Genomic DNA, 19316 nt, shown 5'->3' with positions numbered 1-19316 from the left:
AACAAACAAACCAAAACCAGATAAACTCAATATAATTTTGGCTTGCGTAGTTCATTTTTCCATAAATTTCCAGCACTTTTTTTCCAGTATACATACAGTATATATACAGTATATATAGGATACTGTATGTATCCAGTATGGGATGAGATTGGAAAATTGATTTGCCTATGGGCAAAATACACTTTTGTTAATGTACATTTATCTAGAGCATAGTAAGAATGCATTTTGTAATTGTAATAGGAATATATTTGATAAAAATACAAATCTGTATCAAATTTTACATATTTATTTCAAAACCTAAAATTCTCTCCTCCCCCAAGAAGCAGAAACTACATAAAATTTGTCAAATGATAAACCATTTCATTAGCAGTTTACTGTTGATGAAATGGCGTTGGTTTATATTCTGATTTCTACTGCATAAATGGAATAGCTTCACTCAGAGAAGAGAGGAGATCTGGCACACAGTTTAGGAGAACAGTGTCAACAGTTGGGAATCACTGCATATTATCTTCTCTGTCCATAACTCGAAATGTCTTTTTTTTGTGCCATGCAACAATACTTTTGGCCCAACATCACTCCCAGTACAGTATTGATTCAAAGTAATGAGACAACCTGTCTTTTTAATGCTAGGCTTGTTAATTATTTTGGTATTGTTTAAAACAACTTTTCTCCACCTTAATTCTTTCTCTCTGATTTCAGAGGACATACACATTATGCAGCATGTTGCTCTGGTCCCCCTTTAAAGAATGTCATGAGTTTGTGAGCCCATTTCCTTTCATGGCCAGTTGCACAAATGATTTATGTATGTAAGTATCTACTTTTGAGGTCCAGAGTTAGGAGAGGGTAGCTAGGATCCAAAAAGACGCATGTACTGTATGCACATGGGTCATTATTATTATTATTATTCTCACACCATTCATATATCAGACAGTATCATGATCTCTAGGAGCAACTTCTCAACATGTTCAAGATGACATAGTATGTATACAGAACAGGACTCATCTTGGCCAAGTATTTTTTACCCACCTGCTTCTTTTCAAACTGTTGTTGAATGATATTCATTTGATCATTTCCATGGAATTGAGTGAAAATGGATCAAATTGAAATAATTGTTGATCTAAATTTATGTATTTTGGATTCTCATCACGTTTTGATTTAATACTAAATCATGGTTTAGTTGTATAATAATGAGCTTAGGCTTCCCATAAGGTGGATGTTACTCACACCTTTATCTCTGATAATGTAATTTAAGCAGCTATAGACTATAGGAGGCACTATGATTGGTTGCAGGGATGTCTCTTGATTTGTGCTTGTGAAGAACACAGCCAAAATTTCTGTTTTAAGTTACCTGAAGTGTAGTGTGCCATTTTGAACTGTGAACTTAGATTAATCTATTTTAATTTTGTTTTTTAAAAGCCACTTTAAGTTTTGGTGTTATGAATCATTCTGAAAATCTTTCTCATAACTTGAAAACATGATTTAGAGTTTAGCTTAAATTCATTGAAATAAGCATATTTTAAAATGCAGTTCAATTAAGATCTTGAAACAGAATTATAAATAAATATATGTTATGATTGTACCTGTTGATTCTGATTTTCTATCACAATAAAATTCTGAAATTTTGAACAGTTTACTGGTAATACTGCTCAAGGATCAAAATGGTAATAAACAGATAACTGTATGTATTCTTAGTATTGATAGTTTTTAATGGTCAAATAAAATATAACTATGATTTGTATTGCTTTTATTATATGTTGTTTTAATTTTGTGCATTGCTCAAACTAATAATAAAATAATAATGAATATTATTAGTACTATCTGTGGATTATTAGTATCAGTGTTATTAATATTACCATACTGCTCTTGTGTGGAAATAGGGATAGTGATGTTATGTTAATTTTAATATTTTTAAGGTCAGGAATTGATAATGCAACTTGGTGTCGTGCGTTAACTGAATACGCAAGGACTTGTGCTCAAGCAGGACAACCTCTCCATGAATGGCGGGCACATTTTGAGCAATGTGGTAGGCACTGAAAGGTTTCAGAATATTTTCTAGTCTCAGTAGATCCCCAAGTCTTTGACTTTTTTTCTACAATTTGTTTTCACATTGTTTCACATGCTTTCACTGAATTTATAATATTTAAACCCAGACTTTTAAATTGCTGTATTTTCTAACAGAGAACAGTAATGATTAGATAAAATAGTAGCATACAAGACATTTCAGCAATTATTGTTATAATAGATAAAATAAGGTTTGTGTATCGCATCAGAAACATAATACAATATATCATAATATTCTACATATGAATTATGTAACGTACACTTACATTTTTATAATACAAAGGTAGGAATAAGAAAATTTAACATTGATCCTGTGTGATAATGATTTTCATTCCCAAAGGAAGTAGGAAATAAATGTTCTGTTGAAGGGTTCACTGCTCATATATCATATATCAATCCTATCTATTTCCTTCCAACATTTCAACTGCCTAGAAGCAGTGCACAAGCACATCTGTGGAACTGAGCATCTTGTGTCTGTTATCCTTATCTCCATTCAGTCATCCTTCTTCTTGGACCTCCAGACTTTTAAGATTTCAAGTAATTTAAGCAGTGGGACTGTAGGAGGCACCAAAATGAGGCCAGTGAGAAAAAAAACAGTCTTATGAACCTATATGTGTACAAGTCTGTAATATCTTGCAGATATCGTTGCAAATATTATGCAGATGATTTTACATTTGGTCCAGCTGTAGTTTTGGAAAGCATTCTAGAAATGAAATGAAATCTACATCTATGAATGGTTGCAGGGATGGAAAAGGAAAATGACACATAATTTTTAAAACCAGCTTTCAAATGGATTAAACCTTAAGAAATCTCTGGAGACATTAAAGCCTTCTGGATTTATAGAGGCAAAAACCTTCGAATAGAACTCTTTTCTTAAATGAAATTGAAACAACAGCATAAATCAGATAACATTCTCTGTGTCTTCTGTTTTGCAGTTGTTAAATGTGAGGAGCATCTTGTCTACAATGAATGCATTGACTGTTGTCCATTTTCGTGTCGCCAAAAATCTCACTGCGTTGACAGTGAACTTCCCTGTGTTGATGGATGCTATTGTCCAGATGGTAATATGGCTATAGTGTGGGTGGCATTCCTGTAAATTTACAGCAGAACAGCTAAAAAGCTGTATTTCAAGAGCTTACCACCCAAGTTGTTGTTTGTGAAATTGTAAATTCTTAAGGGGTAGATGAAACAAACCTAAGGGAGTTCTAGGGGTAATCTAATGCCCTTGTGTGTTTCAAATTGCTTTTTCCCCTCTGGATCCAGATATTTTTACAGTCCTATTTCTTTGTAACATGTGGTTATATTTGTCCTTTATGATAAGAAATAACTATTAACTTGGGGTGTATAAAACATTCAGATTTGAACTGTTTTGAATCTGAAATGCCCTGTTCCAAGTGTCAATCAAGTTGTTTCAATCATTTTCAGAGTGTTTCAAACTTAAAACCAGTGTTTTGCCTACAAAAAGGGGCTGTTTAAAGCTCAAAACACTTCCCAATTGAGCAAAACAGAAAGTTTTGCACCCTAAAAAACTTTTTTGTGTTCGAAGCAGGGCATTTTACACTTGAAATGAGGCCTTTCAATTTGAAATTGTTCATATTTAAAACATTTTGCGGACACCTACTGTTAACTAATAATATTGTGCATTGTGAAGCAATTTTCTTAAGTGCTATGTGGTCAAAGATATTTTATAGTTATCAATCGCATGACTTGATAATTTTCTGCCCGCTCTTGAATATACCTTCTAGGACTTATTTATGAAAACAGATTATGTGTGAGGCCGACTGAGTGCCCTTGCGATTACCATGGCACTGTCCACAGAACTGGTGCAGTAATTCAGGAGGAATGCAATAACTGGTAATATTCTGAAAATGTTATGTATGTTTTACTAACCCCAAACAATAAAATACGTTACTATTGGGCAAACAGTTGTTAAAGTTTACAGGTTTGTAAGTTTACAGGTTTGTAAATTATATTTCCAAGATAAAGGAGTTTCTTGCCATAAACATTTTGCATAATTACAGAGCTTTGGAAGTTTTAGCTTAGCTTAGCCTGACTCTTAAATCCTTAGAATTATTCTCTTTTGGAAAAACTTGAAAACAACACAGCAATGACATATAGCAAAACTAAGGATGCTTTTCTATTTAGCTTTTACTTTGCAGTTACTTTACTCATGGACTTTCTGATGTCATCTTAGAGTAACTTTCCTGTATTGTGCTTCCATTTCTCCAATCATTTTCCTTACAAGAAAAAGTATTTTAAGGAGCCAAAATGGAATACTTTTACTTTTTGAATGATAGCATTATGAGGCTTCTGTGTAGAAACATATGAAGTTCACTAGGTAGCCCATTCTCCTGTTAAGAATGTGGAGAGTTTTTGAATTCTGTAGAAGTAAGTTTATACGGATAGATACTGTGAATGTATCTTGAGGCACAGGGTTGTTGGGATATTTTCTTTAATCCAAGAGAAAGTCACTGAATTTATTATTATGAATAGAAGAGAGGGAGCCACATCTCTGAGTATATAAAAAGTGCAAGTTATCTATTTTGTTAATAATATACAGTACATTATCCACAGTGATGAGGATTTTTGCGTTGCAACAACTGAAACAGGTTTTTGCCAACTGTGGGATCTGCTATGGAAATGTTCAAGATTGCTTGGCGGTTTATGCTATAAATATTCGTATTCTGTACACATGAATTTAAAACTGTATTTTTCTTATAATGGTACCTGTATATTCGTCTAAATGTTGTGATTTGGTGTTTACATTGCTTTTGAGTTTGATGCCTAGACTGCATACTTGAAGAGTAGCCTTTGAAAAAACAGTTTTTTTAGAAAAACATATTAATGTATCTGTGAGGTAATATGCTTCACTTTGAGCACTTTGTGACAAAAGAAATTCATTCTTGTCCTTGTCCCAAGCATGTGTAGCCTTCCACTTTTACAGAACTGCAAGTAAGGAACCCATAGATACCACACAGTACATCTGGTGCATATGGAAAGATCTCATATTTATTTCCATAAGTATCCCCCTACTATAACTTGTTTTCTGAAATTAATAGCATACATTCAGCCAGAAATCTTGGTTCAGCTTTGGTTTCTGACTTTTCATGGCTTAATCTCAGCTGAGGCTTTCAGTATGTAGTTTGTTTAGTGTTACATGATAGCTACATTTCTCAGTCTCAAAACTTTTTCTCTTTCAGTACATGTTCTGGAGGGAAATGGATTTGCACTAATCTTACCTGTCCAGGTACATCAGTTTTTAGATAATTCATACAGACTTCGTTTTCTAGCTTGGAATATTAGTGGTAATATTTTTGCAAGTTTTCTCAGCTGCCACCCTATTATTGTAAATTAATATTTTTTTCTGTTTCTGACTACTTGTCTTGTATAAGCTGTAGCTATCTATTTATGAATGTCATGTCTGTGTTTTCATTATTCCGCATACACTCAGCATTCATTGCAGCAGTACCCCACTCAATTTCCAGACATTTCATGTACCTGATTGCTCAGTAAGAATACACAGAGCCCAACCACATTTGATATAGGATATTCATGATCATATCTTCCAACTTAAAAAGAAACCAACCTTTTTTGTTATGTTTAATCCTTTCTTTATGTGTTCTTTCCTTATGCCTTATTTTCCAACTATAGGTCATATTCATATCCCCTCATCTTCTATGAGCTTTCACTTGGTGCCATAATTGTGCTGTGGATCTGAAAAAGCCCTCCAAGTTACTGCTTAACTCTGGAAAACAGTGCCAAGGGAATGGGTTTAGATCCTTCCCCGAAAAGAAGATCTACCTCTCTATTAAAAATCTAGACATAGATATCTTCCACACAGACTAAACAGCTAACCATGAATATCTCCCATGCATACATTCAGCATAAAAATAAGAGTTCTTTTACCCATATAATAGGAATAGACAATTGCTTTTTTGAATGTTTTGTTTCTTGGACCAGGGGAGGGAAGATGAGACTTATCCAAATATGTGCTATGACACTGAAACAGGTTCTTAAAGGAAATATTTTTAAAAAGATGGAAAGGGCTATAATATAGCAAGACAGTTGCTTTATTTCTCTTTGTCATCCTTGTATGGTTGTCTTAATATTGTTCAGCATTTAATATCAAATACAACAGCACAGAACCTTCTTGTAGCATATTGAAAAAAAATCCTTTTTTCATTCTTTGTTTCTAGCTCAGTGCTCAGTTTCAGGAGATATTCACTTCATGACATTTGATGGACGCAAGTTTACTTTTCAAGCACCTTGCCAGTATATCCTAGCAAAAAGTCGCATCTCTGACAAATTTGCTGTGACTCTACAAAATGCTCCTTGTGGACAGGTAAGCTTATGAAAGCAAGCATGCTTTTGGCATAAAATTAAGTCATCTTTCTGATAAATACATCACTTCCTGCTTTCTGATGAATGGATCTCTGAATTTTGACTACTGTGGTCAAATACAGAAGTTCCATTCTAAAGACACAGGCGTGCTGTGTCTTATGCATTTAATGCAGGACAAGTTCAAGAAAACAAGTGGTGGATTGCTCTGGCTTTGATTCCCCTTCCACCAAACTTCACTTGCTAGTGGGAAAAATAAGCACTATTTTACTATTTGCCCTGGAAGGCAGAAATGGGCAAGTGTAGGCAGGTACTTAAAACAGCTGGCTTCGCTGCTGGTTATGTTGCCAGGTGGCAGGTACAGAAGTCTGCTAAAAGAGTGATAAACCCATGTCTGAAACAAGCTCAGCTGACAGTTCGCCTGGGCAGAAGAAGGACGCAGAGTGAAGTGGGAGAAACAATAACGAGCCAGCTCTGGCCTTGACTGGTGCTGCAAGGGAATAGCAATGCTAGCAGTGGCTGCCATGGATTGTAGCACCTGGAAGTAGCCTGTGAAGAAGCAAAATAGTGTAGGAGTAGGTAATATGGTATCCTCCCCACCGAAGTAATAAAAATAGTTTGAAGTTTACCCCTGAGAAATTCCTATTGGCAGGAGAACCAGGAAACCTGCACTGCATTCATTGGTGACAGAACCAGCAACACACTGGTGGCAGAACCCAGGTCTCTTTCCCACTGTAAACAGATAAAATACGAAGTCTGTTACTCAAAACAAAACAGTGGAATTATGTTGACTTAAAAAAACACACGGTTTCTTCTGGTTAGGTTTTAATAGTATTGGATTTCATTTAGCTTTTCTTATCTACTTGATGTGGATGCTTTACTCATATTGTGCTGCCCCATTTTGTTCATCTGGTTTCTTGGATTCACTTTTTATTGAACAGTTTTAAAGCGTTTCATTGAATGTCATGCAATTTCCAGAAAAAACCATTTTGGAGCCACAGTGGTTTGCTTTCATCGTTTGTGTATTTCAGATGGAGAGTATGTAAGAAAGCAGATTGTCTTCCAGTGAAGCATGTCTATCACCACTTTCTAACTACTTGACCAAAAAGGTCTAAAAATGTAATGATAAGATCTAGAGGCTGTAATTACCTGAGGTAGCTTAAATTATTCTGGGAAAAAGGAGTCTTTAGAATAGAAACTCAGCATGCTGAATTGTGAAGGCTAATCAAGCTGTAATTTCAAATATTTGGCTTCAAGTTATTTATGAAAAGTGATACTTAGAAAAACTTAATAAGAGCATGATTTCAAGTAGAGGATTGTCATCTGAAAAATAGGACACACAATTATTCTAATCCTTTGATAGAGTTTTGGGGTTAATTTTTTTTTGGGGAGGAAATGCAGCTATTTGTAAGAATACATTGCCAGGATAACGGTTGTGGGAAATCTAGAAAGCAAGCCTGGATATACAAGTTCCATAAATTTTCTAAACCTGAGAAAAAATGAAGGGAAATATTTTTGTTCTGTAGGATACTATGACTAGAGTTATTTTATATTTAAGGTATTTACATCTAGAAAGCACTCTCTAGTTCTCAGTAACGCCACAGTATGTCTGTTATTATGTTTAAAGCTTGTTTTGAATTGCTCAGAGCAATCTTATATGAATTATATGAATCTTATATGAATCTCATATGAAGACTCTGAGATGGCACCAACCTTTATAACTAAATAGAATACTGATCTCAGGCTCCCATGTTTATCAAGGAGAGAGTTTGCTGGTGGCCTACGGCCCTTCTGACTGGCCCTACCTACTGCCAGAATACAGACCTCAGTATGCTACCTTGTGGATGTAGCCCTTGATGGAAGAAGGTTTCCTGCTCTTATCTGTGCCCTGTTGCATTTCACTTAACCTTAAATACTGTTATTCTGTGAAGGTGAATGGTTATTCTGTTATTCTGCTGAGTGGCTATGGTTGTTGGGACTGCCTCAGTCTGGGCATCTTCCATCTTTACTCCTGAATGTAATTGCACTTCCCCATTCAGGAGTGGTATGGAATCTGGAGGTCTTCATAGACTTACAGGCCCTGTTCAAAGAACAGGTGGCAGCTGTGGCCAAGAGGGCCTTGGCACAATTCCATCCGATGTGCCAGTGCACTCCTTCATCAGCCCTCTAGATAGTCACTCATACCCTTCTCACCTCATGGTTCAACTGTTGCAATGTGTTCTACATGGGATTGCCTTGAAGACACTCAGCAGCTTCAACTGATCCAGAATGTAGCAGCTTGAGCTGTGGTGGGTTTGCCTCGGCACGCCCACGAGACACTCCTGCTTCATGAGCTGCGTTGGTTGCCAGTGTTTTTCCTGGTGTGGCTCAAGTGTTGGTTATCACCTTTAAAGCTCCACTGGGCCCATGTGATGGTTTCTGCCAGTTGGTATAAGTTGACAGAGTGGGCATGCTCTGGGTCCCTTTGATTAAGCAATGTAATTTTTCAGGACACAGTAAGCTATGGTCAGAGAGACTCTCCTTCTCTGTTGTGGTATCTGCCTTCTTGACTGAGGTCCTTCCTGAGATCTGATGGTTCCCACCCATATGACATTCCAGAAAGCCTTAAAGACTTGGCTGCTTCCCAAGCCTTGGGGGTAGGATGGATGGCACTCCTTGTTAGATGTGTTTGACATATGCTTCATATGTTTTGGTACCAGATGTCTGGATTTTCCATCTTGTAATTTCTTTTATTGTACTTATTTACCATATTGTAAATACCATGTAGCATATTGTATTCATGTTTTGTTTTTTATATTGTGAGCCACATGGAGTCAGTTGGAGTTGGGAAGCACCAGAATTGAACTAAATAGAGTGAAGCAGCAGCTATATGTGAAGTCATAACTTACCTCATATTCATTTACAACATTTTTTTTCTTTTTCACTGAGAATTATTACACTTTATACCTTGATCCAATATGAACTCCACATTATTTTAAGGTATTATTTGTCTTCATCTTTCTAGAATCATGATGGAACATGTATCCAATCAGTCAGTCTTATTTTCAGTCAAGATTCTAGGAGGCAAGTAACTCTGACGCATTTAGGAGATGTTTTGGTACATGATCAATATACAGTCAATCTGCCTTATATTGATGGTAAGTTAGAATAAAATTGTAATAAAAATAACATTACAAATATGAAAATGCTATAATTTTAGTTATATATTATTTGTCATGGAAGTCACAGGTTTCATGCGCCTCTTTTTGATGCAATTTTTATGCTAAATTCTCTATTTGACCAGAATTAGGGATATGAAGAGACTGAACAATATATTGCAGCGGAATAAGCCATTAATAGACCATCATGCAGATAGAACAAGAGATACCATATATACTCACAGATAAACTGAGAATTTTAGGCTCCAAAATATACCCCCAAAATTGGGTTCTGCTTATCCATGGATGGGCTTATCCGTGAGTATTATGATAATTCATTCCATGCCATCTGTCAATCTTTCTTTTATTTCCCAACACTGGTTAAGTTAGCTGCTGCGTCTCCATATTAAAGGATGGATTATATTTTACTTGGTTTTATATTCTAGGATTTATTAGTCTGTATTATGTTCCCTTGTTTGTACCTCAGCAAAGAACCACACATAGAGGATTTTATTTTATTTTTTTACTGGTGGATTAAGTAGCTTCCGCTCAAATCTGAAGGTGTTTGTGTAAAATGAATTGTTTTTGGAAACATTCTATATACCTCCTACCTAAATAATATAAAGTCAGTCCTACTCTAAATGATTCCATCACTTTCTCACACAAAATGATGGAAAATATTTGCAGAAGTATCTAAGGTTTAAATTTAAGGCTATCACTACCATGAACAATCAGTGCCATCAGTTTAGAAATGAATTTACAGTCTGAGTAAACTTGAATTGGGCTGAACTTTTTGAAATGTGGGGTCTGTGGGGATCATCTCCAACAAGCTTTAGGTGAACGGTAAAATAAAATGAACACTTCAACAGTATTTGAGGTTACTATTGTTGTATCTTCCTTTTATTTTTCTCTTTTAGATTCCTTTGAAATTAGGAAAGTTTCCTCTGTATTTTTACAAATTAAATCATACGTTGGATTACAAATACTTTATGACTGGAAAGGTTTAAGACTCTATCTTGAAGCTGATGCTCAGTGGAAAGATGATACTATTGGCCTGTGTGGAACTTTCAATGGAAACACTCAGGATGATTTTTTGTATGTATAATTGTAACTTCTAAAATACTAAAATAAGTTTTTAATTAGTGCACTTTTTCAACAAGGTAGAAAAAACATGAGTAGTTACTAGACTGTTCAAAAAGAATAGTCATATTTGTAAGCCACCCATTCGTTTGTGATTTTGGGTGGTGGTTCTGGGCAGCAAGAAAGTTAAAATGTGCTGGACACAAATCTGACAACCCAATCTAAAAAAATAATAAAGTTGGAGAACCTCAGCTAAGATTGTGAATTGGGTGGCATACAAGTTTAATAAATTATTGTTGTTGTTATTATTATTAATCTTGTGCCTTGCAAAGCTCTGTTGCTTAGAAGAAGATGTTTCTCTTACAAGTTTTCTCAAAAGCTTGGCAAATATTCTCAGCTTCTGGTTTTAATTTGTTTTAATCCCATTGTCGTAATGCTATGGGCACTGAATAGGAGATATACTGCCAAACTAAAGCAAAGTATAGAGCATATTTTGTATGCTGGCATGAAGCTTACTGTAATGATAATTGCTTTGCAGGTAGGGCTGTGCTCAGATGGCATGATTTCCAGTCCCCCAAATCATGGATGGCAGGACTCACTTAGCTCATATTTTGTCATTGTAAACAATAGTTTGGCAAATCTGGGATTTATCCTGCAGCCTGTTGCAATGAAGTACAGTAAAAGGAAAGGTGTTATACATGGCTTTTCCCCCTTAATTCTACGTATTTGGGGCACTGTTCATCTACAGAGTTCTGAACATTCCTAGATATTCTAAATATTTGGTTCACCTCTTCGTATACAGGGTTGTTGTTTTTTTTTTTGATGACCTCAAGATCAGGGGTTTTCGAATTGTCAAGCCACAGAACCTGTTGATTAAAAAAAAATTCTCAGAACTCCTGAGGCAAAACTCTGGTGACAGCAAATTGGCTGCATCTGAGTGAACTTTTTCTCTAACAGAACCCCACCAAGTTCTCATAGAATGCTAGAATGCTAGGGCTCCATGGGAAATATAGATGAAAACTTTTTCTGAATAGTTTAGAGCAATGGCTGCTTTAGAATTTTTCAATCCTTCCAATTTAAATTTAGAAGGCTCATGCTTAGTTACTGTCTATACTATATAAAAGACAAATAATTGGATTGCCTAACTCTTTATAAAATGAAACATTTTGTTCATAAAAACAGTGGACAAGGATATATTATTTAACTCAACACAGTGTCTTCCTTTTATACACAAAAGATAATAAGTTAACTAGTATGTTTGTAGGGTTGTGCTTTTAAAATATAAAGTATCTGAATAAGGAGACTTACAGATTCCTGATATCAGGACTGCGTGACAATAAGTCAACTCTATTAATTTCATTGTATGCACCCAATGACTGAAGTATGTGTTTTTAATTGATATTACTGCTTATTTTCAAAAACTAATTATTTGCTAAAAATCAATCAATAAAAAAAAAAAAGATCTCCAGTTGGAGTGCCAGAAACTACGCCTCAGCTTTTTGGAAATTCCTGGAAAACTTCATCAGCCTGTAGTCCTGGGTATGACAGTTCATCAGTAGATCCATGTGATATTCATTTACAAGCAGGTGAGTATGAATATGGAGAGTAGCAATAAAATGTTTGATGTTGCGACATAACAAGGTTCATTCTGAGCTTCTGAAGCTGTGATGTCTGTACATGTGTACTTAGACCTCAAACTCAATTACATGTATAAAATTAAGAAAATAGCTAAGATGACCCATGCCCAAATATATATGTTGTCATGATATCCTGGTAAGAATAAGATGACGGTATTTATAATGCTCTGCCCATGGCTGTTCTCTGCAGCAGTATGGATATTTCTTTATTTAAAAGTTACAGCTACCAAAGTTTATCTTTAATTTTCGTTGCATTCAGATTCTTGTGTTACTGTAATTCAGGCCCTGAATTGCTTATTTCTTTCTATGGCTAAGCTAGATACATGAATGCTAAATTGCCTAAAAAGAATTAAAATGCATTGGTTTTTTAAAAATATAAATAATAATTGGAAAACTGCTTGCACTGATTCAGTGCTAGAGTGAAGCCTTTTGTTGTCATAGCTCACACAAAAGAATAGAAGCTTTAGAGGTTACATTTTTTGTAACGCTATTTGCATAGCAGTGTTTTTGGTATTTTTATGTGAAACAACAGAATTTAAGTTCAGCCAGTCTGCTACTAATTGTTCAAGCAGGTCATCCTTACTGTATGGGAAACTTGGAGACCTCCAGATGTTGCTCAAGTAGAATTCTCAGCATTGCTCATAAATGACCATCTGATGGAACTCCTGCAGCTTATCTCTCTGCAATATGTCTAGTTTTGTAGGTTCCCCTCAGTGCTCTGAATATGAATATAACAATGAGCTGTATGAAGAACAGAAGACAACATATTTATGGTGATTGCGATTCAAGTGTTTCTTGAAAAAAATTCAACACAATTTACTTCTACAAGTTCCATCAGTTATCCTATTGGCTTTGGCTATCAGAGAAGCTGAAAAATACATTTTTGTTCCCCGGGGTGGGGGGAGGCTTTACAATGCTCTTAAATTAAAGGATCTCCAACTAAAACTTGGTTATTTCTATTTATTACTTTAACAGCTGCTTATGCAACAGAAGCTTGCAGCATCATTACCAAAGAACTCTTTGCCCCATGCTATACCTATCTGAGTCCTCTCCCCTATTTTGAACAGTGTAGAAGAGATACCTGCAAGTGTGGGCAGATCTGTATGTGTTCTGCTCTCTCCCATTATGCCCACCTGTGCCACAGATTTGGAGTGGAGATAGATTTCCGGAGTAGTATCCCAGAATGTGGTAAGTTATTTTTCAGTATCCAGATTTAACAACTGTCCTTGCCACCATGACTGAATTTCAAGACAAAGCTGAATCCCGTGAAGTAGATGAAATAACTGAACTTAATTCCTTTGCTTGTTTCCACAGAATTGTGGGCACCCATAGAACATTAAGCTAGAGTTCTTCCATGAATTCATGCAGTTGAGGATTTTTCCCCCTGTGTTTCTTATATTGGTTATATTACAGTGTGATAAACAGTGTGTGCAAGGAAGATGCAGACTTCCTTATTCTGTGAAGTGGTTCTGGGAAGTAAATTGTTGGAAGTCTTGAATAAGACTTGCATAAATGTGAGCTGTTTTATCATGTAGTGCTCTTCTCCTAAAATGGAAAAAAAAGTCTTTATAGTAGAGGTGATGTTTTGTGGTTGAAAGAATAGGAAGGCTTACTTCCCAGGGCCTGTTGTGGCTATCAAACCCGTTATTGTGTCTCCCAGAGTAGGGCTATGCAAAATATTTCATCGTGGAACATTCTAGCCCTGAAACAGGCTGTTCTGAGATTGGAACATGCCTTTCTGTTGTCAAACAATTGTTGGAACATAACTGCTGAAAATATATGCATGATTTCTTGCCATTTTGAGATGGGAGATATACAAAAAGCACACTGTAAATTCCAAAACAAGCATGCAGTACTTACCCCTCTCAAATTAGGGGGGAAAAAAAATAAAATGATTCAAATCTACGCTGAATGTTGAATGTAATAAGCAATGTAGACCTTTCTTCATATAATAACACAATTTATTCCTAATGAAACAGTGTCTTACACTAAAGTCCTGTGCTTTGCCTAAATTTGCTGGACCTAACTCTGAGTAAGCTTTCATAGTATTTTGTAACAGCAGCTTATGTTCAGTGACTCTTACTGAAGTGTGTGAGATAAAATGTTAGTGTGTGAGTGTGTGTTGTGGGTTTGTGTGTGTGCATTTGGCTTGTAAGATGAGAAGTTTTCTTCTTTTCATTTGAGCAGCTCTTTCATGTGAAGATACAAAGGAATACAGTACTTGTGTATCTACCTGTGGTAGGAGCTGCCGAGCATTCTCCGTGCCAGAGACATGCGATGGTGATTGTGTTGAAGGCTGCACCTGCCCGTTTGGAATGTATCTGAACATCAAAACTGACAGATGTGTGCCACAGTAGGTTTAATTATGCTGATATTATTTCTTTGTAACTGTATGTTTTCAGATCTAAGTGACTAGCGGAATAAATCTTCAAGCTTTCACATAAATAGAGCTGAAAAACAAACTTCTAACTTATTGAGTAACTGGACAGACAGCAGTGCTGCGCAAGAGAGACAGTAGTGATTCCATATACTGCTCTGTGCCAAGGTTGGAGACATGATCCCTCCTCACCCTTCTTGCTTTCCACTTCTAGCAGCATGATTAGAGTTTGGTCACTGAAGTTGTAAATAATTATATTTATCTCATGATTCAAATCTTAAGATGGTTTTCTAAAATTCTAATGAAATATTCCCCAAATAATTTATTTTGTGACAGTATAACATGGATTTTATTAGCTAGCAATTGTATTGTTTAAAAGTGAATACCAATTAAGTTACTAAGAATCAAAAAAATCAATTTTGTAGGTGGGAAAAATAGCAAGCAGACTGATTTTTCCAAACAGCATGCTGCAGTCAAGCTTTACTTGATTTGACTAAGTCATTGTATCCTTTTTCTGGATTATGTGAAAACAAAAGCATACTTTATTACAGTTTCTGATAGGAAGAACAGTGTTTACACACTACCTTTTTTTAAAAGAACATTTTATGAAGGAAAAATGTATTCTTCTGGTACATACGTGCTATCATTTGTATATCTGTAACTCATCTTACTTGGCTGTACGTAGGATTTACTTGATAGGAAAACATTCCAATGCATGATGCTTGGTTGGAATGCTTTGTTTTCATTATAAGAGTTAATATTTCCAGCCATATAAATTTTATATCAATATTCAGTACTTGTTTTCATTATAGAAATGAATGCCCCTGCTATTTTCAGGGTATTGACTACCCCCCTGGAGAAAATATAATCACCTCTTTTGGAAAGTGGTAAGTTAGTCTCATATTTCAGATAGTTTCCAATCAAAGTTTATATATTTCTTAATTTTCCATTGACCGGTTATGGTTGGATGCTGAATTTTCTTCCAGAAATGGAAGAACTTTTTCTGTTTGTGAATTTTTTCTGTCTGTCTGCCCTCAAAGATACAAGGCACTTTGTTGTCAGAGGCAAAGATGCTTACTCCCATTTTTCATAGTAAGGTTGATAGGATGACTGGCTGTAGCAATCTGAGATAAGATGGTAGGAGGAGAAGGAGATACCTTTCTCTGATATCTTCCTAATCCAGCTACTTCCTTCATCATCTCCTCAAATACTTAATGCAATTTCCTTGTATTATTGTGATGGACTACAGTAACTCAGCTGGTTCTCAGGAAGGAGGGAGCACATTCCAGGGATGGGGGCAAGATAAGAGACAACACAACTAGAACATGGGAAGACAGGTTCAAAGTAGCCACGCCCTAGATTATTTCCCTTTAGGTTAGAGTAGGGTAGGTTTAGTCTGGCAAGATTCTGTCTATATGGTGTGAGCAAATGAAGAACTGAAGTTTGCCTGGACTGCTTCCTTGTCATTCTTGGGCAAGGCCTGACAATTATTGACTGTGCTGTCATGGCTGAAATATGTTAGATCTTGTTCATTCAGGACATCCACGTTATGCTTTAAGTATGCACATTCTGTTCTAACACATGATCTATGGTCTAGCACAAGAATTGTTCAAAAGGTTATTTGTTAAAAAGCAATAGAAGTTTTTTGTTTGTTTCAAGAAACATTATGTTAGATTTCCAACTTTTTTAAAAAAAGTTTTCATTTTATTTATTTATTGCATTTTTCACCAGCCACTGCAGAAATGGAATGATGAACTGTGAAGACAGCACTGGTATGTAAAGGAAAATAAACACCAAAACAAATTGAACCCAGATCACTTTTCCCTAAACTGTAGTCTTGTTGTGTACTTGTGTGTGGTGATTATGCAAGAAAACTGGATCAGAATAATTTAAGAAAGTACTATGGCAACTAAATCAATTTATGATTTTGATCAGAAGTATATTAGTGATACAAAGTCTCATGTGGCGCAGAGTGGTAGGCAGCAGTATTGCAACCGAAACTCTCCCCACGACCCGAGTTCAATCCCAGCAGAAGCTGGATTCTCTCTTGGGTAGCCGGCTCAGGTCGACTCCGCCTTCCATCCTTCCGAGGTTGATAAAACGAGTACCCAGCTTGCTGGGGAAGGTGATGACTGGGGAAGGAAATGGCAAACCACCCTGATATAGTTTGCCAAGAAAACATTCTGAAAGTGGCGTCCCTCCAAAGGGTCAGACATGACTCAGTGCTTGCACAGGGGACCTTTCACCTTTTTCATATTAGTGATACAGGTGATAGGCATATACTCCATGAAGTTGTGCAATCCTCTTAAAAATATGACTGCTAGGCCTCTGTACTGAAGAGGTTTATAGAATATAGTAAACTGACTGTGACCTTATATACTGTATGTTGTATTTTTCTAGTTCATGACTGCCCGGATGACCAATTCTATGTTAACTGTAGTAATCCACCAACCATGGAACTTGGCAGGGAGAGAACATGTGAAAATCAACTGCTAAATATCACTATGTCTGCACAACTTCCATGCTTTTCAGGATGCATGTGTCCTACTGGGTAAGCAAACAAACATGCAGATAACATTGTTTATTTTTATCATACAGTATAGCTTATACTCCCATCAGCAATTAGTGCATACACATTCGTGTATGATTTCTCATTCCCTTTTAAATAGTTGAAGACAGTTTGATGAACATGTCCAGCTCCAGAAGTACAGTTAACAGTTTTACCCCCTTACACATCTTTCTTATGTTGAGGCAACATAACATGGGGCAACACAACCAAATCGAAAGCCTAAGCAGCACAAATACATATCTACAGTACTTATATTTATTCCTTCACAGCCTTTGAGCTTCATTGTCTATCTCTTTAAAGCAGAATATTTCCTTCCCATTAATGTTGGGACTTAGATTGTTACATGGTTAAGTGGGTGGGGCCTTATGTTTTTGTACTTCATGCATAGAGTTCTATTTTGTTAAAAATAGTTATCTGGGAAACTACAGTAGACTCTCAGTTAACCAGCACCCATGGGGATTGGTAGATGCCTGATAAATGTAGTTTCTGGTTGCTTGAGAGTAACTATTAAACCCTAATACCCATTAGATGGCAGCAGAGAGATACAGATTTTTTTTTGCCAGTTGCTTGAGAGTGCCAGTTGCTTGAGTTCTGGTTAACTGAGAGTCTACTGTATAAACTTAATTTCTATCTTTGTAGTAGTTCTAAAGAAGGGAGAGGCAAATCTATGTTTGAGTCTACAGGCCCTGCACAGAGACTGGTTTTCACAAATTTGCCTTCCAGTAAACATTCTGCAGCTGATGCTGCATTCTGTAAGCCCCTGTAATTGTAAGCTAGTCCTTCAATGGGTTATACTGTACATGTAGGCCAATACTGTCTTTCAGAAGGAAGTATATACATTGTGTTTTGTTTGATGCTTCCCATTAGTCGAAGTTCTCCAGGGATGTCAATATCTACATTTAATGTTCAGATAATTCAGTCTATGTCTGCAAATGAAAATTCATTAAAATAGTAGATACAACTTTATCTTACCAAGGTTCCAGGCATGTTCCTTTCACTTCCTTGGGCTGCTATTTCTGGCAATAATTATGAATTTTATGACAATATTAATGTTTGTTTACCATTTGTTTTTCTATCTGTGGTAGCTTCCCAATGAAACCTGCTCCTTCTTAGAAATCAATACTAGGCACACAACCTTCCCTGATTTTTATTAGCATGCAGCAAGAGGAAACACTGCTATCAGTATGATAGAGATACTGTATGTACAAATTAAAAAGAATGCTCTAAACTCAGATTAAAACAGCTCAATTGAAAATTTTTCATCAACCCGTTTTGAGTAATATTGCACCCCCCAAATTTACAGAACTTTGGGAATGAAGATGATTTTTAATTTTAAAAACAATGTATAAGCAAGCTATAAAAACATACTTGTTTCTGCTTATTAAAGCTTCCATAGTTGTGGAAATTCTTAAAAACCATTATTATTTTTTTTTAATGCTCTTGGCCAATGTATCTGTGGATTGGGTAGTTGTTAGGTAGTATTTACCTTGGACTATTGCTACACTTTCAGGCCCTAGGAGGAAAATGAAAGAGTAAAGGGTTTGCTTTCCTTTTTCCCCCTATGATGGGACATTCAAAATGAAATATACTTTGTTAGCATATTTTATTTATTTATTATTTAAATTCTATTACTGCCCATCTCCCCCCAAAAAGGGGGACATGTGGTATTTGCTGGCAATTTGGGAAACTTTTAAAAATGTCTGTGTTTTCCCAGACATGAGGGTTGGGAGGTTAATTGGTTCATGAAACTGATGTATTATTTGCTAAAAATTTATGCTGTACTCAATTGCCGTTTGTGTGTGTGTGTGTGTGTATGTGTAGAGTTTTTGACTTTATGTCAACTCCCCAGAGCTGCTGTTATAAGGGCAGCCTTATAAATTGGTTAAAATACATCATAAATAAATATCTTACTATATCTGTACCAGGGTTGGATAAAGTAGAAAGATACCCGTTCAGCTATGTTTTCAGGATCCCTGGTTCTTAGACTTCTGCCATTTCAGCATTCCAGTTTTCCATCCCTTGAAGCCACAAGGGGTGGAAAGGACAGCCATAGCATCTGCTATGTAGCACTATAATAAAGCCCTGTTGGTAAAAGTCAATACAATTAAAGTTTAAAA

At 36.0% G+C, this 19316-nt stretch overlaps 1 protein-coding gene across 1 annotated transcript in view; it reads left to right on the top strand.

Annotated features, from left to right (window-relative positions):
- Positions 1 to 19316, top strand: part of OTOG (otogelin) — a 95156-nt gene that overhangs the window by 12735 nt on the left and 63105 nt on the right. Inside the window, exons 10-23 of the mRNA XM_063317904.1 lie at positions 700 to 806; positions 1914 to 2023; positions 2997 to 3122; positions 3807 to 3915; positions 5262 to 5308; positions 6258 to 6403; positions 9404 to 9536; positions 10454 to 10631; positions 12078 to 12202; positions 13229 to 13441; positions 14441 to 14606; positions 15443 to 15517; positions 16362 to 16402; positions 17031 to 17181. Coding sequence (XP_063173974.1) covers positions 700 to 806; positions 1914 to 2023; positions 2997 to 3122; positions 3807 to 3915; positions 5262 to 5308; positions 6258 to 6403; positions 9404 to 9536; positions 10454 to 10631; positions 12078 to 12202; positions 13229 to 13441; positions 14441 to 14606; positions 15443 to 15517; positions 16362 to 16402; positions 17031 to 17181 — 1727 coding nt within the window. The remainder of the gene's footprint in view (positions 1 to 699; positions 807 to 1913; positions 2024 to 2996; positions 3123 to 3806; positions 3916 to 5261; positions 5309 to 6257; positions 6404 to 9403; positions 9537 to 10453; positions 10632 to 12077; positions 12203 to 13228; positions 13442 to 14440; positions 14607 to 15442; positions 15518 to 16361; positions 16403 to 17030; positions 17182 to 19316) is intronic.

This window comes from Candoia aspera, chromosome 1 (assembly GCF_035149785.1).
Source record: "Candoia aspera isolate rCanAsp1 chromosome 1, rCanAsp1.hap2, whole genome shotgun sequence".
In the NCBI taxonomy this organism is placed as follows: domain Eukaryota; kingdom Metazoa; phylum Chordata; class Lepidosauria; order Squamata; family Boidae; genus Candoia; species Candoia aspera.
The sequence above is the reverse complement of the archived record's forward strand: the minus strand, read 5'-3'. Positions and strand labels throughout refer to the sequence as shown.